The sequence below is a fragment of the Mugil cephalus genome, chromosome 3 (assembly GCF_022458985.1).
Source record: "Mugil cephalus isolate CIBA_MC_2020 chromosome 3, CIBA_Mcephalus_1.1, whole genome shotgun sequence".
Classification (NCBI taxonomy): Eukaryota; Metazoa; Chordata; class Actinopteri; order Mugiliformes; family Mugilidae; genus Mugil; species Mugil cephalus.
The window spans coordinates 23,175,903-23,201,533 of record NC_061772.1 but is presented as its reverse complement, the minus strand read 5'-3'; the positions used below and the strand labels follow the sequence as shown (position 1 = coordinate 23,201,533).

The following is a 25,631-nucleotide window of genomic DNA, read 5'->3' as shown; positions in this document are numbered from 1 at the left end:
GATATCACATGTTTATATTAGTACTGTTACTACAACAGTATTGCTCTATCACTAATCAGCTATTATAAATGTTTTAGCTACCTAACATATCAGAAAAAATCAAAATAACTACTCTAAAAAGTGCATTATCACATTTTAAACACAATACCTGCGCATGCTCTGGTCCAAAGTAGGTAGGTCCATACTGAGAGAGGTTGATAACGCGTGACTTTTTCTCTGGTTTATCGGTGGCAAAGTTCACAAAGTCATCCGTGGTAACTGCTGCCACCTGTTACCACGCACACAAAGCAGTAAAAGGTGTGTGATGAGATGAAGCTTTACATCCTTTAACAACAGAATTTGTTCAAGTTCTTTCACTCCTGCCTACCTGGAAGAGGTCAGCATACTGGTCCTCTGAGGACTTCTGGGCTCCCTCACCATCAGCCATCTTAGCTCCCTTGGCGGACTCTTCCACTCCCTTATAAGAGGTGTCCAGGTCGGCCAACATGAGGGAGTAGAGGGGCAAGGGAGGGATGGAGTTGATCTCTGTGTAGTCCCTGCCTCCATCACGGCCAGCCACAATGGTGTCTTTTGCTGTGCTTCCGGTCACGCTGATTGTCCGAGAAAGATGGCGTCTGGCTCCGCCCTCGCCCGCCTCCACATCCCGCACCACAGCAACTTCCCCGGCAATACACTTTACCAGGTGTGCAAGGATGGCCTGATAAAGAAAAGGTGTGTATTTATGCAGTGGATACAGCAACGTGAATCAGAACATCCCGATAAAAGCCTAGTCTACATTTTTGTGTATTTGATAAACAAACTCACCTTGGCACGGCGAACCTTGCCCAAGTCCATGAGTTCTAGCAGCTGGGTGGGATGGTACTGGGGTAGAGTCGGGGACAGGGAGTGAGCTGCCTCAAACAGTCCACCTTCCTGAAGTCCCGCTGGGGCACGAAGGGCCTCATCCACCGCAGCACTCCCCTCAAACACACTCTTAGACCTGGCTCTCCCTTCAAACACCGAGGAGGACCCGGTGATTTGACCTCCGGCAATGTCCGCACACGATAGGTTGCCCTCATCTCCCTCGCCCGGCTTCTTGTCCTGATGCCACTGGGCATACACGTGCATTTCGCAGTCCATACCCACTACAAGGATGCCGTCCCTTACCCAAGACAGGGAGACCGGCAGGGACGGTGTGCCGTCCACGGATGACAGGAGGTACACGGACCGAAGCAAGATCCACCGTGAGCGGATCCCCTGCTTGATGCTGCCCCCTAGAGGAAGGGTGATGACCGCCACTCCCTCCTTGCTGCTGGTCTGTTCGTTGACCATGCCAGAGATGCGGCCGTACATGAGAATATTGGAGCCAACGCCCACGGTGAGGATGTGAGATCCGTCCTCCTTCGACAGCCAGTCCAGGTGTACGTAGTGCTTAATGTTGGGGGAGCTGTGGTCTCTACTCATGTACAAATCAGACCTGTGATGGAGAAAATCCTTATGAGACCTCCGTAAAGTAAACAAGTACAAGTAAACCCATGCAAGACGCATAAGTGGTTCGCTCCTGACCTGCTGTAGACAAAGAGGTTTGAGTCCACACTGACTCTTGGATCCAGAGTGGCTGTGGGTTTGGTGAAGTCATCAAGGTGGACGGTTTGCTCTAAAACCCACTCTGAGCCACCAGTGGACTCGCACTCATAGATGGACACATGCATAGAGAAGTCCTCTGCAGAACTGAGCAGCTGAGGACAAGAGGAGAACTTTGTTAGACACAGAATCTGGTGTGGTATGTACCTTTATACGGTATCTCATTTTGAATTAGGGTTAGCAGTTCACAGACCTCAACATTTAGCCATATTTTGTCACCCCATGTATATTCGGTGTCGTTTCTATATGAACTGCATGTATATCTCTAATTCAACACTAGGGATGTCCGATAATATCGACCAACCGATAATATTGGCCGATATTAGCCTATTTTTGTAAAATCTGTTCATATTGTTATCGGTTTTACCACCGATAATGAAAACAGATAACATAATGCCTGGGTTGTGATGCTGCGCGCTCCTGCTGCTGCTGCTGCTTGTGGGGTCCTGAGACATGTACTGGTGCGCGATTGATGACCTTATCAAACCCCAACCCGAGCCAAAACAACAACAGAGTGTAGCTAGTGTGGCTAACAGATTGCTTGCTACCTAAAATTAGTCTGGGCAAAAAAAAAAAAAAATCGAAATCGGAAATCGGAATTGGAAATTAAGATCGCCTATCAGATATCAGCAAAAAGTCAATATCAAACATCCCTATATAACACCATTCTCAGCGACAGGGTTATGTATTTATATGATGATATCTGGAACCGTTATCTACTCGTGGAGAGTCCAGACAAGCCAACAATGTTTAATATGCATTTTTATTGCATCCTCTGCCCTCAAGATAATTCCCACGGGCAGATTCATTTCCACATCTGAAGTAAAACAAAATTCCAATTCCCTACCTGTCCTTGTCGTGGCTGTTTAAAAGCCACAGCCAGCCTGCCGATGTAGGAGCAGGACACAGCTACAGGTCGTCCCGAAACACACACAGAGCTGTTGTTGTCCTCCTCCTCGTTCATCAGGGCCCAGGGCTCCCAGCGGTACACCCGGTTGTCCTTGTCATCCCCATTACACCCGTCATCGCCCTCCACAGCACAGTGCCAAAACCGCACACGGGAGTCAGAGCAGGTGGTAACAATCAGGTACGGAGCCAGGCACACAGGGTAGATAGAGGAGGAACTCAGATGACCTAGAAGAAATATTCAATCAAGTTATTGCAAAGCATATAAAAATTCGGGATTTCTAGAATCAATCTGACCTGAATTAAAGACCCTAAAATAAATACAGTCATCAACAACAAAATGGTCTGTGCCGTATGTACTGTGAATCCCAACCTGCAGAAGGTGTAGCCCTAGTAACTTCCACCCCGTGGGGCAGGTCAAGCCGCCTGCTGTACACCAGCTTTGAGCTCAGGATGAGTTTGCTGGCCGACTGCAAATTGGCCGTAGAAGCCGAGCGTGGCAGGGGTCTGATGGGAGAGGTTTCCGGAGATGACTCGGCATTCACAAGTTGATTGGGAACCATTAGCTGGCTCTGACAGCTGTAATCTGGGCTCGGCTCATCTGGACAGAAATACAAGGAAACATTACAGCTGGGCTGATCCTCTGTAGAGGTCATTTTGATATAGATTAAAAGAGGAGAGGCTTTCACATGCTTAAAATAGAACATTTCCAATCAGACTTACCAACACAGGCTTGAACAGATTTGAGGTGCAGGTGCCACATTTGCAGGACTGAGTTCCTGTTGAGATCCTTTTCTATCACCACCAGGAAGAACTTTTCAGAAAATGGAGGAGGTTGGTAATCTGGATAGAAGAGAATTCATTAATATCTTCATGCCAGGTTATCAGGGTTGGAAAAAAAAACTCTTTATTTAGCAGTGTGCTATACCTTCGCCAGATGGAAATGCTGGGGTGTATGCTTCTGGTTCTTTCTGGGGCTTGTAACCTAGTATGAAGTCCTCTTGGAAGACATGGAGCAGCTGCGTGTTGGCGCCACACTGTAGGGCGAACGGACAAAGCATCAAATTATTCACTATGTCTATTGATCTTGAGGTTTCAGGATTTCAGGCTCAGAATGTGAGAGTGAAAAACAGAAGGCAGCTGCCAACCTGGTTTGTAATGACATCCAGCTCTATGATACAACCAGGTCTGGCAGTAGACTGCTGGCTGACAATGTTGAACACTTCACCCACCAGTTTCTAAAGGGAGATTCCCAGAACAAAAAAAAAAGGAGTGAACAGTCAATTTATTGGATTTCATCAAAACCATCAGTGTGGTTAATGTTAGCTGGAGGTACTAATGAAGCAAGAGCAGATAAATATGAATGAATAAAGTAGCCATATTTCTAATAAATTGAAGATCTGTGTGACATGACATGGACTGTACTGATGTTTCTGGTGACATTATTCAATGAAAGCAGCATTAAAAGGAAATTATTAAAATACTCGCACACTTTTAAAGACAGATCTTTAACAGAAGTAAAATAAAGAGTAAGTAATGTGGTTGTATCAGATTAGTGATTTTTTCACAATATTGTGATATAGAAAAAAAAAAGAAATTCTAAGCCTTTACGATGGATCCTTCATGAGGGACAGGAAGACATAAAGGACAGAGCCTCTAAACTGTAAATACAGTAAAAATTATTGATTCGTTATTTGCAGTGACAACCGTGTGTTTCCACTCACAGACGTTTCGGGGTCTGACAACTCATCCAGCAATTTTCTGGCGTCCACCACCGCTTGATAGAGACGCAGGTTTTTACCATCGGAAGCAACAAAGCATGCGCTGGCACTATTACAATAAGATCCTGAGGGACATAACACAAAAGGTTGTAGGATTATTAACAGTTCTAAATAATGTGCGAATAACAATTTGCTCCGCAATGCAGATATGCACACAATATATATATTAAAAAAAAATCAACAATGTAACAGCTCACATTTTTTTAACAGCTACGCTACTATGACCAATTCATTTCCCTTGTGGATCATTAAAGTCTGTGTATGTCTAATTGCTAAAAACGTTTCAGTGCAATACTGACTTGCAAAATTAGCTTATGCTACTGCTAACATCCAAATTGAATTGACATCCACTTAAAAAGAATATATGGTGTGTTTACCAAGCACAGAGCTGGGCACTAGCGTAGGCAGCCAAGCAACATTGCTGAAGGCAGAGGTGTGCAGAGAGTTGATACGAGCCAGTTCAGAGACTCCTCCAGTGCAGGACAGAGGTCCAATGTGGTCCACTCTCCACAAAATCAGCTCACTGTAAATGGCGTTGGGATCATGGAAGGTCCGTGTAGCTGCGTTGCGAAGCTGCTTCCTGTTAAATCACCACAACACGTTATCAGAACTCTGCCTATGACAGCTCATGAGAGCAGGATACAATGAGCAGCATCTAACATTTCAACACATATTCAGCTATAACAGGGAAAAATTATTCTGACATATCCGCCATATTATAAACAAGCAGCTAGTTAAATCATTATTGTACAAATTGCTTCGATGACTACAGAATAGATTTTTTTCAGGCACCCGGACTGGCAAGATTGATTAGCACTGCAGTTCTGTGTCGGTGCTCGAAGCAACTGAGTAGTAAACAACTCTGTGCAAATGAGTGTGACTGGCCTTTGAGTCATTGTAGCTTGCACTGCATCACAGGTACATAGTTGAGCTTTTGTCACTGCCAGATCCCATTTACAATTAACAGCCTTGTAAATCTCCCAGCAAGCTCGATAGTGTAACAACCTCTCTCCGCCACTCTCTGTCCTATACCTGGGAAGTCCCTTTGGTAGGGGAAGGGTGGGAGGCTGCTCTCCTTCCAGACTGCCAGGCGCTGAGGGAGGGGTGAGCAGGGCGTTGTGGTGAGAGGAGGTCAGCAGCAGCGGCAGCACCGTGTGACAGGACTGGTCGTTCAGATGGAAGCGGTGGCCGCAGTACCGGAACTTGTGAGATACCGTCAGCACGTTGGAGAAGGCAGAGCGCTCAGCAAATGTCACTGCCCACTGTAGACAGAGGAAGGGTTTAGAGGAAGCACATGAATGTAAGTATTGTTCCTCAACAGAAACTGTTTAAAAAATGTGTTTAATGTCAACCGTGTACCTGGTTGAGGGATCCGTCGACGTGCTTTGAGACCATCATGACAGCAGGACTAATGCCAGGGCAAGGGTTGGGTGAGGGGGATAAAGCGTTTGAGTCCAGGCCAGCCGAGGCAGATGCCGAGTGGGACACCATCCTGCCCTGCTCGCCTGCCGCGTTGCTCTCACCCTCAGTCAAAGTGCAGGCGTACATCAGAATGTTTTTACTCAGCGAGTTGGCATCACCGGTAGGAAACGCAACAGGGATACGGGAGGAGAAGGACACCTGGCGGAAGAGTTGGAGGAAAAAATTAAAACCTAAATGACCAAAATCAAGTTCGTCATCTATGTTAGAGACTTAATTGGTAAATTATAACGAAGGATGTCAGTTTTCAAGTTCATCCAGAGCAACAACATGGTACACACTGTAGTTTATGAAATATTACATTCATGTATACACCAATTTTGTGCACACTATGGATTTCAAATGTTTGCACAGCATTATAAAACTTGTCCAAGTGCTTGTGTATTTTCTTATTATGCCCATAAAAAGATACAGTGTTCACATACAGGACTGTCCACAGGACTGCAGTTCATGCAAATTAATCATAAAAAGTATTAATATGTAAAGTTATTTATAGAGCTGTCGACAGCTGCTTCTATTGAGATGGATCCAGGAACATTTTAGCTGATGCAGTATGTAAACAACATCAAATCACAATCTTTACTGTACACTGTGGCGCTTTGTCCTCCGCAGCATGCTAATGTTACAGCGCCTAATATGATTAGGGGCTAATGTAAATGTGTCAATCACCCAGGTCATGGTAAATTTTGCAATTTTGCAATGAGCACTAGGGTTGGGTATCGTTTGAGTTTGAACGATTCTGGTTCCGATTCCGATTCCCTCATTTCGATTCCGGTTCCTAACGGTTCTCGATTCTGATTCTTTTAACAGGCAGGATCAAAAAAAAAAGTTTGCATTAAATGAGCTAGCTAACCAGAGTTCTTTCTGGATGAAATAGTCTGAACTTCTCCATGAATTTTAATTCTATGAACTTTTTACTTTTTAACTTTACTATGAATCCTCGAATCTGATTGGCTGTGGGGTGTACATTAAAAAGTGATAATGGACACCCATAAAGAAGTTCGGTCAAATTGCCTGATGACAGTTCTAAATGTTTGCGCTGCCTCAAACGCTTTGGTAACCGTAGCAACAGAAACACATACGTTGTTTCACAGTTTATTTATCACAGCGGCAATACAGTTGACAAAAAATGAGTGATTCTATTGTCTATTTTAACCTATTTAGTGAATTTGATAATTTGAAGACTGGGATGCACCAGAAGAGAAAGAGAGAAGAGAATATGAAAAGAAGAGGATGCGACACAAGGAGGTGACACCGGAGCGACTGGACAATAGAGTGAATGGTGGATAATATTTCTCGCAATACAAAACGATTTAGGAAACTGTGGACTCTGTGGAAATTTCGCATGATCCTCGGTAATAAGTGCACTGGCCTTCTGAAATGATACTTTGTATCACATAATGTAACGTTAAGCAATCATCTCACTTCCCCTCCGCCCCGCTCCGCTGATTAATAACTGCTGCGGGCGACGCCTGCGGACGGGAGATGTTAAATAGTCCGCTCAGCCGCTTCTTGTGAAAAACTTATGATATAAACGGGCCACTCCCTTAGTTTTATTCCACGTTGAACCCGGAGGTGTTCAACACGTTAGTTGTCCACCCTCCTTTGGACAATATTAACTTGTTGCAGATGTTGCACTGTTGAGCCAACTGTTTTTTTTAAGTAAAGCCAAACTTTATATCGCTGCCGCGCACTATCCACTTCCTGCAGACTCTTCTTCGCTGGTGTTCGGCGGCTCTTCTTCCGGTCGGCGCATTGGGTATCAAAACTACGAATCGAAATTAAAAAATTTGTACGACTCCGGGAGAATCGAAATGTTAGTCCCGGTTCCAATCGATACTCGATACTCGATGCCCAACCCTAATGAGCACTGCCATAACACTTTCAAAATTATGAGTCTTTTATAAGGCTGAGTCACCTTACACTGGAAAAAGTTTAACCACAGATACACAGCTGTCACTCTGTGTGTGTGTGTGTGTGTGTGTGTGTGTGTGTGTGTGTGTGTGTGTGTGGCAGTGAGCATGGTAACAAATTGAAAGCGAAGAGTAAATCATTGAGACTAAAAATCTAATTTCCTTTTTGCTCACCTGAACCTGTCTGAAGATGCCCTGGTTGAATTCATCCAAGTATTTAACGTGCCAAACCAGGAAAGATCCATCAGAAGGATGGATGGTGAACAGCATGTCTGGGCTCTTGTTCCACTCCGTGATCAAAGTCTCCATCTTCCTCTCTAGCAGCATGGAGGGCAGAGGCATGCTGGAGCTGGACCCGGGGGAGGATGCCTTGGTGCTTCCCTGCTCCCCCGGCTCCCCCTCTTCTCCGTGCTCAGAGGATGCTTTGTCAGACATCTCATCCAGGTCTAGACAGCAAGAAAACAATACGCCGTTACAAAATTCATGTTTCTCTTACAGGCAAACTTTGCTTGAGAGCATGTTTGTCGGCCTGGTTGTCGATCATACCAAAGTCAAACTTCATAGGAGATCCTTCAGGGTCCAGGGGGTCTTCAGCAGTGTGGTCGAGGTGCTGCTCTGAGAACTTCCGCAGCTGCAGCATAAAGAGGTCCATGGAAGAAGTGAAGCTGAGGTCCTTGTTGTTGAGCCAGTGAACCATGAAGCCTCCCCCACCGGTGCCATCGTCTGGGTTGAAAATTGCAGCGTCAGCTAGCACTGATGGGATGTCTGAAAAAAAAAAAGGGAAAAAGGGTAAATAACATATTACACACAGATCAACTTTGTGGCTGCTCTAAATGTTATCAAAACACATGATTCACTCCTTCACCTGTGTTGGGGTTAATACTGGCTGAGATATGGAAGTGACACAGGGCGTTGGCATGATGAGCGATGTGGCGGTGAGTGTGTGCGTCCTGGGTGCCAAGTTGAGAGGGCAGAAGCTCACTGTGCGCCACCAGTGCAGAGGACCGTCGCCTGCCTCGGCGTAGATGTTTTAAGTGGTGGATTGACTAACGGAGCCAAAAACAAGAAGAAAACCAAGAGGACAGATTTACCTTATATATAATGTTTTTTTTAAAACTTCCATTTGGTTGTATCTGATTAAGTGTACCTCCAAAGCATGCTGAATCTTGTCCTTATTGCCTGCCAGGCCTGGCAGACTGGAGCTGAAGGAGTGCGTGTTCTCAGAGATCTGCCCCCCAAGCAGACTGTCTTCAGGTAACAGAGTCTCTGACCATAACCTACACACACCGTCCTCACAGGATGTCAGCAGCACATTGCACACCGAGCCCCTGTAAGACAACGGAGGGAACTGTCAGTCAGTGTTATCAATATATAAAAAAAGGTCTACAGCAGAGCATGCAAATCAAACAGATCAGGACCTACCCGTGGATACTGTGATGAAAAGTGAAATGGTTTAACCACTCACCATGTGGAGCATATTATGTATTGGTGTGTGTGTTATTTAGGGCATCAACCAACTATTTTGCAACTTTAAACCTTCACATTTTACCAAACTACAGTAATGTATAGAGATACGAGTCACAGTCACAGAGTCAAAAACGTATGTTATACTTTAGGAAACAACAGGACAGTATTAGAAGGTATAAAAGAAACATGTTACTGCCCCCCCGACTATGTGATGACTGTGTAGTCTTACTTGGGCATGTACTTGCTGGTCTTCCTCCAGGACATACCAGTGACCGAGCGAGGATGGGCCAGGTAAACGAAGGAGAAGTTAACAGTAGCAGACTTTTTATCAGACGGGTCGTGGACCACGACGGCAGAACGCCAGCCCGTGGTGGGATACCACACCTTGAGTAAACAGTCATCCTGTGCAGAGACATGTCTGTTAACACACATTATATATAAAACAGCTTCACATCTGGTATTTTGGGATGTGTCAACTTGAATCAAATACCTTCCCAACTGTTGCAAAGTACTCCCCATCAGGAGACCACTTGGCAACGTGAACAGATGCAGCGGTCCTAAGAAAAACACAACGATAAAAAAATATCACCTACATTCACTTCCTAATGGACAAGGCTTCACGAGCAAGACAACACATGTGGTTCACCTGTCAGCGTGTATGTGTGTCAGCAGTGTGTCTGAGCTATTCGGGGTAATGTTAGCACACTAACCTACTCTCGTGACTTTCTGTGTGTCATCATATGACAACTACTAATATAGTCTGTTTATCTAAGTCTATTTACACAGCTTAATGCACAGGGTGGCATCAGTCCATACTAGATCAGTCTGAATAAGTAAAAATATCGATATGGCAATATATCGCAATATTTTTTCTTTCGATACAATATCGATTCGTCTTAATATCAATTTTAAAAGAAAAAGTCATGTTTTGAGTAGATCGTGAATGACTTCCGTGCCTCCACCACCACTTTCTCTGTACAAGTGCAATAATCGCTGTCATCTGACGTACATATATAGAATAAACTGCATTTAAAATTTCTCTGTACAGAATATTGCACTAGTTCGCAATATCATAATATCACAATAATATATCGTATAATGACTCAAGCATCTAGATACATTTCGTATTGTGAAGCCCTTGCCAATACTCACCCCTATAACTGCCTATAGTTTTTATTAGCAAAATATTACAATTTCACAAGCTTAAAGAGGAAGTAATTTTGTAAATTTGAGAAGGTCAAAGTCTTGACTGCACATGCTACAAAAAGAGAAAAAAAACAGTTGCTGGGTACTTACAATGGCACTTGTTTAATATTTAACAGTTCTCTTAATGTTTCAATTAAAAAAATCCAATTAAATTTTCCCAAAGCTGACAACTAAAGTTGTTATTTTTAGGGTAAGTTAATATTGTCGTTCACCTGACTAAAAAATGCTTCTACTGGCTTGACATTTACAAGAAGACAGACAAAAGAATGAAGAAAATCTGGTCCGTTCAACATTTAGTTTCCTGCTTTCTCAGCTCTAAGCGTCTTTTCACGTTTCCATTTGCACTACTTCTGCCTTAGTGCACATAGCTTTGAAGCAGCAAGACATTTTTACATGACAATCACACTGCACGGATTCGGAGGCATGTTCAAAAGCAACAACGTACTTGCACTGCCAGACGCAGGTCCAGTCGTTGAGGACAGGGTGGGGTTTGTCGTCAGTCATCTGCCCATCCTCCTCCTCTATTAGGGCATCCGTCGGTGGAGGAGCCCACAGCTGGAGCCGCTCAGTTGCTGCTAGGATACGGTTCCCTGGGGACACAATAGCACTGCGTTGCACACCTCATGTCCCACGCAGACTACTACAGACCACAGTGCCACATGCGCACTGTGACTCTTACATAACGCACATGTTGTTCCAGGCGAACCAAAGAGGGCTAAGAGTAGGAGCTGTGTGTTGTGGATTATTATTATTATTTTTAGACATCTGTTAACACACACACAAAGCATAAGTGTACCTTGTGGGTCCCAGGCCAGGTTGTAGGTGATGGCATCAAGGAAGAACTGTCCTGTCTTTTGCCACTGATAGTTAAGCTGCTGTTAGTGGTAGGAGAGCGACACACACCATGCAATGTTACTGGCACACAAGTGTGATTAAACCCACTAGATATCGATTTAAATGGCATCATATGTCTAATGTACAGATATCCAAACTCACCTTGTGCCGTTTATTTGGGTTGGTAGAAAGAGGTTCAAAGATGCAGACCGTGTTCCCGTAGGAGGCGGCAATCTAAAAATAAAGAACGGAGTTCATCGTCACAACATTACTCACCCCGTCAGTGCGTCTGCACAGTCATTCCCACAGGAGAGGGGCAGGTTGGGAGTGGTGCATGAGAGCAGGACAGCGAGGCGAGCGAACGCGGCCAAATGTGCATCTTTATGCTCAGCATAATTGATAATGTCTTCTGACTGCACGGAGAGGCGAAAAACTGCGTGTGGGAGTGTGTCCGACTGTGCAGTCGACACTTACCCTGCCAAGCTGGTGGGAGCACTCCACGCATCCCACCTGTATGTTTCCATTCTGAGCTCCGGGGATAATCTGAACGCACTCAAAGTCACTAGCCAAGATTACCACATCACATCCAGAGCCGTAGGCCTGAAAAAGAAGAGGGAGCGGAAGAAATTAGATCAAATTGAACAAAAAATCAATCAATAAATCAATAAAAGTGTTTAAGTATGACATGGCAGGTGTTGCAAAAATGCTTACATGAATTAAATAATGCAAGCACACTTAAATTTGAATTATAAAAATACAGTTCGACCATCATAGGACTCTAGGCCATATTTTAACAAAATCAAGCGCAAAGGCAAGTGCAAAACAGTAGATCTACAAGGCGATGGCTGTGTGGGTGTTTCCAAGCTCACCTGCCACTGTGGCTCTTTTATGTATGTACAGCAGCATAATGTGGAAAAAGGCTGACAGAAGTTGAATATATGAGGGGGAAGCCGTTAATAAATAAACACTCGGCCACATCAATGGTCTGTTTGAAGAAGGAAGACAGACGTTCAACAAATGGACCACAAACATGGAACATCCATCGACTGTTGGTGTGGGTTCTTATTGAACATGTCAAGAGAAATAAAAACAAAGTGGAGACAGAGAGCAGAGTAATCTCCCACATACATTTAGTACCAAGCCATTAGGGAACATGTTGTTCTAAGACATTTATCACTGCATGGAGTTACATTGCATCTTGCATCATCATCATTTAACAAATGGTAAACACAGCTGATGGTTCTGTGTAATAGCAGGGTCAGACACCCTTTCCGTGATAATACTAACCAGTTACATGGTGCGGCTTTCTTTGAATGAACTTCTACCCGTCTGCACCTCGGGTTTTCCACCGAGAGCCACACAGATGCACAAAGCAAATAACAAGTCAGGAAATTAACAAACACCCTTTGTGCTGATCACTGTGATACGACAAAATAAACAGGACCAAAATAGCACAAATACAAAAATATTACATTTGAAAGATGCGCTATTGCAACATGGCAGTTCGTGTTCTTGGAAAGAGACTGGATCATTTAACTAAAAAAGCATAAGACGCTGCTAACAGCGTGAAAGAAATTATCTATTCATGTGCAATAAATATGCCTACACCACACACGCTTATTTCCCACGCTCGATGGGCAGACTTGCGTTAAGATTTGGAACATGGGCTGGAAGGTAAATTGATAGCCTGGTGATTGCTGGCAGCTGGCGTACATGAGGGGAATGGCAGCGATGGCTGCAGCACCTGGGAGACAGGAAAGCTGGCCTCAAAGCAACGGTACAGTCAGCATGACGGCTCGTGTCTTTCATTATTCAAGAGAACAGGAGGAGAGGCTGAGAACCACCGGGTCACACAACGGGGCCGCACTATAGCCAGTGGTATAACACAAGCAGAGGTGAGGATGAAGTTAAACTGAAGACTAACGTAGGACTTTACTTAAGATCCTATAACATAATATGTGAGTGACCGGTAGAAAGAAGGGCGGGAGGTGGAGTGTGAGCTTCACTATTACTGCAGCATTTCCCTCTGCACATTACAGCTGGAATTAAAAGCGGTCACCGTCACGCACTGTCTAGGCCTACACACACACACAAGAGAATGTGTGGGTCCATTTTACTCTCTTTGTCAGCAAGGTAATTTGGACCCGGCAAGACCTTGAGCAAGTGAGCTCGAGTGCAACAGCCCTAGACCGGACGACCTATCAACATCGCTTTGTTCCTTTTCGGGTTCTGTTTGCGCCGTGCGTTTCCTTCATTATCTACCGATCTACACGCATTCACCCCTTACATATACACAGCAAACACCGAGGCGCTAAGAGATGGCATACCAAAGAGGATGTGGCATCCTAGCGAACAACAAGTACGCAACATCGACAGTTCTGCACATTCGCAGTTCAGCGAAGTAAGCAAAAAAAAAAGGAAAACCCAACAACCATGGCTTCCGGCTGTTTTATAACACATTACATGGAGTGAGTAGAGTGAACTGCAGATTGTGTCATGATAGTAATATTAAAGTAAGAAGTGATGCACTGTCAAATGCTGCAGGTCGAAATGAAAATTTTGAGTCTTTGTTCTGGAAGTGCAGGTATGTAGACATGACTAGACGCTTATTGTCCGGATGACTGGGCAAACCAAACTGACCAAAGTTCAGTAGCCCGTCGGGAATGAATAGCAGACCATTACAACCCATTACAGCATTTGGCAAATCTCAGTATATACAGATGGCAGATTTAACTGCACAAGCAGGACGAAATGACTAGACATTTTGAGTCAGTTTATTGAGGAAGTGCATTTATGAGAATGACAAATGCAACAATCATTGCTAGAGAGTCCCATCTCATGTCTTCACCACCTCAAAGTCCAAGCAATTCTACATTTCGTCCTTTAACGATCAGTGCATTTTCAAAGCTCGGTCAGCGTGGCCCCATTTACGAGAGAAGGCAAAACAGCTCCGGAGAAACCATTTGACTGATTTTTAAAGTAAATCACACAAACAGTTAAGAAAAAATGTATATCAATATAAGGCAGTTCTTCAAAAAGCACAAATGTTTGCTGCAAACTTATTCTACTGTCTTTAATGTTTAGTTTGCTGTTAGCATATATTTTTTTTGATTCAGTAAAAGTCGGCAATGACGAGCCACTGATTCTGTGTTCAGGTCCACAGGATAGCAACTGCAGCCTACACATCCACTGATTTAATGAGGGAGACCCTGAAACAGCAAGGTTTCCTCCCTGTCAGAAATATAAGCTGCTTACATCAAGAATGTGTTGGATAAATAATACCTCTCACAAAGCAGATGCATCTAAGGTGAGCAGGGAAATAATGAAAATGGTGTTGTTTTGCTAAAATTACTTTTTATCTGCCATCCTCTGGCATGTTATCATTTCACTGAGGCTCTTCGAGGCTTTACAGCCACCCAAGCATTGAATTATGAAGTTCAGCATAATACTATTCATACCCTTGTCTCATATGTGAAACACAGATATGAATAATGCAGCCTGATGTAACACAAACGGCTCTGACTGAATCACCACTCTGGGCTGGGCTGTTTGGCAAAATTCTGGGAAACCCAGGCATCATTCTTTAAAAACATCTTTGAGGAAGCCACGATGTTAAAGCCGTTGCACAACTTGCTAGTTACGGCCATTTCAACTGCTATTTGCAAAGTGGCAAACGCCACGATGCAGAGGCGAGAGCTACCTTTCAGGGTAAATGTATTTTCGAAGAAACGAACGAATGCAGCAATGGTTTGTGGAAATGAAAATAGATAAGAGGAAGAGAGTAAAAACATCACTTCTGCATTCCTTCCATCAAATGCTTCTCCAAACCTAAAGCACTCATGCAAGCATGTTTCACAGCCACAGCTGCTCCCAGGTGAAACATGTGATGTGTGTCTGTGCCAGCTAGTTAGCAGAGTTTACACTTCAAAGCATTCAGCACCAAATATTCAAAAACATGAATTGATGAGCTGAGATCTGTAGTAACCTGGTGTTTCTGTTGTCAGTCTGTATTAAATTATCCCTAGGAAAGCCTACAGCAAAGACATGCACTTTGACCGTCCTTTCTACAGTCAAATCATAAGGGCCTTGTTATTCTCTGCAACATGACGGCAACGAAACAGTGAGCATTAATGACTGAACCAGGCCTGGCTTCAATCTTTCTCCATTCTGTGAGTTGGTCATAGCGTGCGCAATGCAATCAATGTAGCCAGCCATTCTGGCTTCGTTTACAGAAACTCGGTTTCTCTTAGATGTGCTATCAAAGCTCATTACATACTGGCCTGCAACTCTTTAACATATAAGGTATTTCTCTTTACCCAACTCCATATCTTTAGTATAGTTCCCACTTCTTCCATTATTATTGAATTTTGGTATATAACTGAGAAGCTTTGGAGAAGGTTGGTTGTTTATGTTTTTATATGTTATACCGAAGATTGGTAACAAGTGGTCAAATCTACTTGAGGAAGATGAAATGAACTAATTAGTTTAAACGGCCAAACATTTGGGGGATTTTATTTCCTGGGCAGGATTTACACAAACTCTCAGGAAAATCCCACAAACCTTTGGCCGATCTCAATCTCCATCTTTCATTATGTGGCGATATCTGCATTTTGAAGTAGATCAAGATGGAGGGGAATATGATGCTTTGGTGTGGCTATGTACTCTCCCTCTCTGTGGTTTGTAGTTTACACATGCATTCTATTTTTAGAAGCTCGCACATCTGCAGCCCTGCATATCAAACTCACTGGGCTGTTTGTAGGTACATCATTAACTGCAGGAAAAGAAGCATTGTAAAAGGCATGAATTAAAATCTGACATAAATCACACCTGTGACACAGTTGGACGTATACTCAAATGAAAATCACTGAAAACCACAATGCTTGCATAGTGTGGTTTCAATTCCTCCTTGTAGGTGAGACTATTCTCACCAGGGGTACTCAACACAAAACTGATTCCAGCCATTGGCTTGCAACAACAGGACACATGTAATTCACCACCTCAATACAGGGAGATGAGCATGAAACAATGTTGAAGCCATGCTGCAGTGGACGCATTCATGACTGCTGTGGGAAAGGTCCTGTATGTGTGTGTTTTGTCAGGGTCAAGACTAGGAGCCCCAGGGGTCAGTGTGAATGTAACTGCATTGGACATGATGTCTAGCATTCTTCAAATACCCTTTCAGACACAGAAAGAAAACACCAGGCACAGACACTGGGGCCCTTAGGCACCATTGCGGGTTATAGCTTCACAACCATCTCCCTCCTATGTCGTTGGGCTGATATGACCCTAGGTGCAGCAGCCGCCGCTTTACATCGCCTTGTACATCGCCACTCTTGATTCAAAACAAGGGCAATAGTTTTAACATGTATAGTTTTTACGCCGAATAGTGAACTCCATAATAGGGAGAAGGGGAGAGTGCGCTCCCAAAAAATAATACAGATGTAAAAGCATAAGAATCATAATAAAACACCACCTCACTGATATACAACAGACCAAACCCAGATCTGGCAAATGGCATTAGAGTGGAATACAGTGACCTTATCATGATGGAAGGGTACTGTGCCACATGGCTGCTCAAGGATTAATTATGAGCTAGAAATGACAGAATTTAACAAATTAGGAACCTTTACACTTTTAAGAAGCATAAATCCAACAACTTATAGGTCAGCACTATTCAAGTGAATGTCTCTTCTATCATCGTTTCGGTGACAGATGATCCAGACAGTATGCAGTCAAGTGTTAAACCATTCTGTTAAAATGCAACATGGTGACAGCCTTTTAGGGGTTTTCTTTACTGGATGTCACAAGAGATCATCTGGCTCGCAATACAGTCATAACCACTTATCTCCTGCTCTCAAAACAGGAGCTGAGTCAGAGTGCTTGTTTTGCTTTCTATCATACTGTACTCTCCATTCTTACTTCGACTGATCCATCCAGAGCAAAACGGCCACAACATCTGCTAGAGTCGGTTGGCGTTGTGTGCTGCAATATTAAAGGTTGCTGCTGCACTAAATGGAATATTGACTTCTTGTACTCGTGAACTTGACGCACAGGTAGAAATTCAGTGACCTCAGACGGACAAATTGAATATCTATAGCCCAGAGAGGTCAAAACATACAGCAGCAGACGCAGTATTTCGTCCATGATTGTGAGGCTTAAAAACACTTACACTCACTTGACAGTTCATTAGGTATAATATAACCTGCACTAAATAATATATTTATAAAAGTTGTTATATTAAGCATTTGCTTAAAATAACTAATGGAGGTGTTGTTATAACTGTGGAGGTTGTGGTTTGTAGAACTCTTTTAATTTATTACTGTGCTATTATTTTGTGGCCTAAGCTAAATAAGAGAAGCAGTTCTGTGTTTAGGGCGGCACAGGGGTGCACTGGTTATCACTGACGCCTCGCAGCGAGAGGGTTCAAAGCCATCGATCCTTTCTGTGGGGAGTTAAGTGGGTGCACGGGCTTCCTCCCGCAGTCCAAAGACATGCACCTTTGTTTTATTAGGTTAATTGTTGATTCTAAATTGGCCATAGGCGTGGATGTGGGTGTAAAGGGTTGTTTGTGATTTTGTGTCAGCCCTGTCCACGATGTACCCTGCCTTTCTTTCTTCTGTTTCAACGAAAACTGAACATTACAAGAGTCACAAAGCTAAGATCTATTGCAGGACTGTTATATCAGAACGCATTTGATTTATAAGTGTACCTAATGTTTTGGCAAGTGAGTGTTAAGACTAAATGATTGAGATCAGACATCTCCATATGAACTGGCAAAGGTGCCTTAAGACTAAAGGGAGGAAAATAATGTTATTCACAAAAATTCAAATGATTATGGATGCATACAGATGATCAGGCATAACATTATGACCACCTTCCTAATACTGTGCAGGTCTCCCTCCAAAACAGCTGTGACTCATAAGAGAATGGACATGGGCCTTCTGAGGGTGTCCTGTGGTGTCTGGTAACAGGATGTTGTTAGTGGGGGCCCTTAGGTCCAGTGGGTTGTGGGGAGGGGCCTCTGTGGATCAGGCTTGTTTCAGTTCATCTCAGAGACACTCGATCTGTATGGGACTGTACTGTGCTGTTCTGAGCAGGCTGCATCCTTCTGGGGATGGCTGCTGCCATCAAGGAGTGTCATTGCTATGAGGTGGGGGTACCTGGTCTGGTCTAGATGGGTGCTACATGTCTAAGTGGCATCCACACAAATGTCAAGCCCCAAAAGTTTCCCAGCAGAACATTATATTGTCACAAGATGTTCAATGTCATTCACTGGTGCTGTCAGTGCCTTTAATGATGTAGATGACCGGTGTAAGTGCACAATATGTTATTTTCAACAACAACAACAACAACAATACACCGTCACACGTCCTTCTAGCTCATGTGTCCATATAAGGCTCTCTACGTCATGGCTGGCGCAGCTGGTGCTAGGATGACAGCGAGCTAATGATCCGTGAGGAGGATTTAAAGCCAAATGGTAGCGAGCTTAGCTCGAGACGAAACACGCGCTGTTTTTTTTTTTAAATTATTCATTCTGTGGTGACGCGATTTTTTTTTTTTTTAATCCTTTTTGCCAAGCCTCATAACAAATGTCACCTGTGGTGTGTGCGTGTGTGCACCGCTGACATTTCTCCCTCTGCCTGGTCCCGCTGCAAGAATAATTCCCGATAATGTCGCAAAGGGATTCCCTTGCAGTAATTCTACAAGATGCGGCTAAAGGTCATTTGAGTGGCTAGCGTTAACTGGTCTCGGAGCGATAAATAATAGAAAACGTCGAGGTGAATAAGAGACGCAGGCATTGCCGCAGGTCGTCTATTTGGGAGGAGGGGGGAGTGTTTATCAATGAAGAGTATGGAGGGGGGCTCAAAAATAAGAGAGGAGGCTTGTGATAAGGATGTCCTGCCTGCGTAGCCTCGACTGTACTGTGAGTGGATCTCCTCGGCTGGCTAGCATATTACTACCCGGCTAGTAGCCAGCCCGTTTTGCAGCCCGTGTACATACAACTACCCTGCTAGCTGGCTAGTGCGCCGCTAGCTTCAATGGGTGTCATCTCAGAGCAAATGATATCAAAATAAAACCCTCACCGTGAAAGGAATGTCATTCACGCTTCCCACCGAGTAGCAGCAGTCTCCAGGGTTCACAGCTCCCGTCAGCACCTGGTGCAGATGCATCGTCCTAATATTTTAGCAGCAGATGAGTTTATATATATATATATATTTAATTTTATTTTTTTAATTATTTATAACGAGTCCACCCTCTCGGTTTCTCCATCTAGCTGGGAATTCCATCAGTAGCATTAACGTCGTCCTCGGCCTGGCAGCGGCGTCGTCTTCCTTCACGGACGGCCTATGGGAGGAAGAGGAGGAGGAGGGGGGGGTGGCAGCGGAGAATCTGTGTTGGGACGCGTATAAATGCAATTTCACCGGGTCCGGACATGCATTTAAACGCGCAAAAGCGGCCGTCCGTCGCCCCTCGCTGTCAACACCATCCCCGCGATTAATCGTGAGAGCCAGCCGAGGCAGCAGCAGCAGGATCTCCGCAGCGATCCTGACATGCGCGTTCACGACGTTTTCCAGGCACGACTGAACAGACATAGATGTGTGGTGTCTAGATTGGGAAATGCAGACTCCCGATTTTTTTTTTACTCAATCATTTCTCAGTCTTTTTTTGTGTATATTCTGCAAAGCTCAATGCGCTGATTTACTTTGACGTGTATACACTTTAAAATATTATTAAATATATCGTCTGAATTCGCCGCACTTCTTTCTGACACGCTGTAAATCTCTTCTAGTACAGGTTTTCTATATCTACCGGTTTGTGGATTTGGGTTCATTGATCATAAATGTGGGCTAGGTGGTAAAATCGAAACAGGTTGGGAAATACAGTAGTTTCGCTAGTGACCAAACACAACTTGTCAAACTCAGTGTGGCAATGCAACAGAGAGGGTAACAAAAACAACTTAATGTTCTTCCCATATACCAGCTAAATTAATAAAACTTTTAATTGCATGATGCATATAATAAATAAATAAATGATAGAAGATTCCATGTTGTGCTGAAACAGTTAATTTATTATTTTTTCCACATGATAAATTACCAACAATTAGATAGATAGTGATTAGATAGTGAATGCAGTCATATTTGTGTAGTACCATCTAAGCATCTAAATTGTAAAATCTATTACATTTCTTGATTTACTTGCACAATAACAAAGTAATTTTAATGTTTTTACATTTAGACGGATAGTCAGAAGCAATCTGGCAATAGTAATCTGCCATTTTCCAATGTCAGTGTGCATGTCTTTTTATATCTCATGTAAAAAGTGAGAGTAATAGAATGTACTTTAAAGGGCTACACAACTTATTTTACAGTGCGTGGGTAGCACTTTTAATAAAAAAAGATAGTAAAATAAAGATTTAAAATAAACTGGCAGACAAGTGTGCTGCGTTTGTCCCCCGTGTGATTTTTAAAATTCACAGTGAGACCTTTATTTCCTAGTGAGCTAGCCGATGATTGAGCAAGATCCGTCTGCTCTCCTTTGTAACTGTCCCTCAACCTCTTATCTACTCTCGCTCATCTCACTGATGAGATTTACCATAACGTTGTTTATCCTCTCTCCCTTTTGTGCCCCCTCACACATCCACTGTAACACTCTCTCCTTCATTGTTTCCAAAGAAATGATGAGAGCGATTCCACGGGAGCGATACACAACCAACCATGATGGCACTGGCCTAGTTATTTAAGCCACACTGACATCATCAGACAGGGCCTGCCTGCCAGCCGCCATGACACACAGGACAACAGGACTGAATATTACAAGGCCCTAGCCCAGAGAGAATGTGACACATGCGCATAAACAGTGTCAACAACAACGGCGAGCCACACTCGTCATGATGTAGCAGGTGTGTATATGCATTTAGAATTCGGCGACTGCGAATTTTCTGAACTGCAAGTGTCAGACTGTGCAGCTGCTCTGCAGTCTTGGACTGGACACACTGACTGATGCGTGAGTCCGACAAAGAAAAGTACAAACTGTATCGAATGAAGAGCCACCCCCTTTGAAAGCCACTTTAAAGCAAAATCCACAGATGTCTGTGTAGCGTTATGTAACTCAGAGAAACCATCCAATAACTGATAGTCAGTGAAATCTTGCCAAAAATCTGCCTCTCCCCTTGTCTTTGGACAGTCTTAAAGGGCAGATGGCCATAAGAGAATGTGACTAATTCAGTGAGTGCATCCCTCCATCCCGAACTCATCTAATCTGCATATCTGTTTGCAAGGCAGTTTGTACTCCTGACCCCTTTCATCAACCCAGAGGGAAGTCGACTGACAGGACTCCCGGCAAGTTTATTCACGTGCGCCTGTTATATTTGAGATGATGGAACACACACTTCCACTTTAGATTATTAGGAAGTCAGGAAATTCATCTCCTAAGTACCAGACATGAGTGAGAGCAGAGCCAGATACAGTACATCAGCCACAACATTAAAACCACTGACAGGAGAAGTAAATAGCATTGATCATCTTCAATCAATGCAACATTCTGTTGCCAGACACCACAGGACATGCTCAGAAGGCCCGTGTCCATTCCCTGATGAGTCATAACTGTTTCGGAGGGACATAATATTAGGAAGGTGGACATAATGTTTTGTTTGCATAAGGAGACACTATTGCTGCAGTATGGCTGAACAGAAGAGCACATTAGAAAAGAGGCTCATGTGCAAAACTTAGAACAGCAGGAGTGAAAGAAATAGGGTCGGAGGGTACAGAGTGGATAATGGCTGCTGTACGTCTCGATATTGCAAAAAGGTTAGAAGAAGGTTGATGCAATGTTTGTAGTCCATTGGTGCCACCGGGAAGCAGTGCCTTGATCTACAGAGAACAGAATTAAATGCATTATAGATTTTCTCATTTCATGGATGGCTGCTAGCTGGAGGGAGGTTCCAGTCTGGCCCTGAGGTGCAAAACATCCTGCTTCCCGGGACAAAAATGTAATGGAACTTTTTCACAATCTCAGTCGAAACATGATGATTTATGACATCTTAACATTTACAGTTTGAACAAATTAATTTTGTGTCAGACTGGAACCTTATCTATTATCACACTTGGTCCCCTGCGTGTTTTGGAAAGAGTTACGCTAGAAAAGACAAGACGGGAAAAAAAAGATGCTACGCTTTGGGATGTTCCAAATTGTCCACTTTCGACATTAATATTTCATAACATATCCAAGCTTCTGAGCTTCATATTTTCTTTATTTATGACTTCAAACCCGACCAGTAAATAAATACCACGCTAGTAAAATGCATGCTGGCCTACACCATATCTATAACTAAACCAATTATGTGCTGCTATTTCTCCCGTTGTTCTATTAGACCACGCTAGTAAAATGCATGCTGGCCTACACCATATCTATAACTAAACCAATTATGTGCTGCTATTTCTCCCGTTGTTCTATTAGTTTGTCCATATCTGCTTTAGAAAGGAAATTAAATGTGTCGTGGCACTGGCAGAAAAGCAATGATGCTTTCCAAAGAACAGGGCTGTTGTAAACAGCTGGGCACAATTTGCATTCATCCAGTTATCAAGAGTCCTAAAGGAGACAGAACAAGAGAGGGATTTGGAATCAGGCTTAAAACAGGCCACTCAAGCTTTCATCCGTTTACGCTATTCATGAACAGATGTACATGCCTCCGGTCCCAGCTCTGGCAGCCGGCAGTCTGCACTACACTGGCTTTAGTTTACTTCTCCTGAACATTTCCCTAAAGTGACCGTGTTCAGTGGTCCTCTAACAGCTGATAATCTGTAAATCATAATCTCACATGAATAATCAAAATGTGTTGAAATGTATTTAAGCAAACAACAAACATGACTGAGTGTCATTCCCTGATTAATCCATTATACACTCCCTTGCCAAAACATTAGGTACACACATAAATCCAAATACGTAAATCCCTCATCATGTTTTAGTATTTTTTTTTCTAAAACGTTCCCCTCATATGATAATTTTTTGAACTAAACACAAACTCTTTCTGTTATTTAGCCTCGCCCACTGACTAAATTAGGGTTGTCAAAATAATAGAAAGATGTGTCAGCTCTCCCATTATTTCTCATTATTTTAAATAAATACCAAATACGAGATTTGGAAGATTTACTTTTCAGTTAGTCTTATTTTAATGCATTTCTTTTTACTTGTGCATAGCTAACACTATAACTAGATTGCATGAATTTGGGAGTGACCCAGGAGCACTCGAGTGATGCACGATTCTTATTCATCCCATTATCCTCAAACAACCGCTTGCTTCAATTAGACTGAGTACCAATCAGCACCAAACTGTGTCTTTTTTGCTGTCTAAGGGCAGAGACTGCCCTTAGACTTTGAAGTAATGTCCCCTATTTAAAACCTTTACTACTTTGTGCAGCAGTTTGTGTAAAGTACCCAGAAAGCCGTGTTCAGATCAAGGTCTACTCCTCATGAGGTGGATGCCTTTCTGGCCACTTTTTAACCTTGTTAGCTTTGTGTGAGTGTGCGTGTGTGGAAGCACACAAAAGCAGCACTGTCTCTGCATGTGCACATTTTGAGTCACATGGTTCAAAGAAGACACATTTAACTTTTCACATAACATGTCAAACTGACTGAAGGAAAAAAATAGATATAAATATATCAACTTTGTTTTTTTGAACGGTTTTATTTATCTGACTGTCATCCACATGTTAAGAATTCCTTCTTTTTTTTCTTTTTTTTTTACTGCCTAGCCACTGCACAGTGTGACTCCTTTTTATGATGTTTGTTATTGGTGTTTGAAAAGGCATCAGGTCTCATTAGAAAACGGAGATAATACAGGGGTCAGGGGCATGCTGATAGCTGCCTTTAGCATTCCACATGACCACCATGTTTTGTTGCAAGTCACACACGACCCGGTTCATTCCCCTTCGTTCAAATCAAAATCTCTTTTTGAATCCGGCATTCTAAACAAATATTAATATACACAACAGTTCTCCGTGGACACCGCAGTTGTTTAACAAGGTCTATTATATATGCCGTATTTGCATTTTGGCTTTCGGATAGCTCACATCCTTTAACAGATAGTTGTTTTGCTGAGAGCAGTAAGTGAGCTGCATGTGCTGCAGATAGGGCTGACAGTAAATATCCTTATTATTTTCTTTAGAAAGGCTGAAAATCCTGCGAGCATCACCTTCAGCGTGTTGTTCGGTAACGGCACAACTTAATAGGCCATGACTAAGGGCAGTCAGTGAGTCTTGATGGATGGATGCTAATATTCTTTCTTTCCTCGAGGAAAAATTACAAACACTCACAATTTGTGATTCCCATAACGGGTTTATTTGTTTTCTTATCAGCAGGTGCTTTCTTCCTGTGATTGAGTGTTATTACTTCTCCTCACCCCCTGAGCCTCTGTAATTTTGCTCTCCACGATATTCGATTTTGATGCAAATGTTTTCTTCTCTTTTTTTAACCTCACACACCTGCATTTATAATATATTGTAAGTCTAATTTCTCGCCTTCTATCCTCTGCTCCTCCTCTATCTGTGTTCCGCACCCGCCGCAATTGCTCTCAGAAATTTCTGTATCCGCAGAGATACTGAAGATTGATGACGGCTATTTCAGAGCTTAGTTTCTGTCTTTGACGGCGTCCCTTCTTTCCCTTCTTTCTCTCTCTCTGCATCACGCCGCTTTCCACGCCTCCTTCCGCTCCGAAGAAGGTCAGCCTCTCTTACTGTAGTTAAACTAGTCCATCTGTCTCTCCTACTTCCCTGTCCAGCCAGCCTTGGGCTAAATGATGGATCTCTCACTGCTGCAGTTGTTTCAGGGATGATTCACAGTATATAAGTGTATATGAATTATTCCCTTTCCTGTTCAGAGGTTCCAGATCCTATTCAGGTTCCGTCCCTGTGCTCAATTCTGCAATTTCATTGTGTGTATTTATGTGTTTCCGTTACCTGTTTGGTGCATTTTCTGGTGTAAGCGCAGATCCTGTCAAGTCCAGACCAAAAGGCCAGTCCTAATGAGGCAAAATGTAATTTCTCAGGTCCAGGTTAATGTTATAGGGGAAGTGTCCTCAGTTAATGAAAAAATCAAAGCAATATCCTAACAAGGATATCTGCGCAAGCTCGTACGTGTGTGCTCACATTTCATCTTCCCCTTTTGTGCTGTAACAGGATTACCAATTATTTCATCTCGACATTAACGAGCTTTATTAGGTTTCTCTGCTTCACTCATGTTTAGACTGTCTGCAAACCTGTTCTATTATTAGCACATGGGAGTGTTTGCTCACTGTGTGTCTGATGTGTGTCTATTTTCCAAGTACCTGTGCATATGAATGATACACACCGAATAGGCATAGCATTACCTGTGAAGCTGGGAAACCTTTGGACCTGTACCACCCACCTAGACCAGACCAGGCTTC

At 43.2% G+C, this 25,631-nt stretch overlaps 1 protein-coding gene across 4 annotated transcripts in view; it reads right to left on the bottom strand.

Moving 5' to 3' along the window:
• Positions 1–19,771, bottom strand: part of dmxl2 (Dmx-like 2) — a 39,814-nt gene extending 20,043 nt beyond the window's left edge. For 2 of the 4 annotated variants that reach the window (XM_047580141.1, XM_047580143.1), the window contains exons 1-24: positions 19,294–19,771; positions 11,684–11,809; positions 11,372–11,443; positions 11,172–11,250; positions 10,821–10,965; positions 9,660–9,726; positions 9,399–9,571; positions 8,850–9,030; positions 8,568–8,748; positions 8,249–8,467; positions 7,877–8,148; positions 5,670–5,930; positions 5,343–5,572; positions 4,688–4,890; positions 4,254–4,375; positions 3,678–3,767; positions 3,458–3,566; positions 3,253–3,372; positions 2,903–3,130; positions 2,471–2,757; positions 1,546–1,718; positions 805–1,456; positions 368–697; positions 149–268 (exon numbers count right to left, since the gene is read on the bottom strand). In XM_047580141.1, coding sequence (XP_047436097.1) covers positions 149–268; positions 368–697; positions 805–1,456; positions 1,546–1,718; positions 2,471–2,757; positions 2,903–3,130; positions 3,253–3,372; positions 3,458–3,566; positions 3,678–3,767; positions 4,254–4,375; positions 4,688–4,890; positions 5,343–5,572; positions 5,670–5,930; positions 7,877–8,148; positions 8,249–8,467; positions 8,568–8,748; positions 8,850–9,030; positions 9,399–9,571; positions 9,660–9,726; positions 10,821–10,965; positions 11,172–11,250; positions 11,372–11,443; positions 11,684–11,809; positions 19,294–19,380 — 4,527 coding nt within the window. In that variant the 5' untranslated portion in view covers positions 19,381–19,771. The remainder of the gene's footprint in view (positions 1–148; positions 269–367; positions 698–804; positions 1,457–1,545; positions 1,719–2,470; positions 2,758–2,902; positions 3,131–3,252; positions 3,373–3,457; positions 3,567–3,677; positions 3,768–4,253; positions 4,376–4,687; positions 4,891–5,342; positions 5,573–5,669; positions 5,931–7,876; positions 8,149–8,248; positions 8,468–8,567; positions 8,749–8,849; positions 9,031–9,398; positions 9,572–9,659; positions 9,727–10,820; positions 10,966–11,171; positions 11,251–11,371; positions 11,444–11,683; positions 11,810–19,293) is intronic. The other 2 variants (XM_047580142.1, XM_047580144.1) reach the window with 2 other exon arrangements.
• Positions 19,772–25,631: the final 5,860 nt, after the last annotated feature.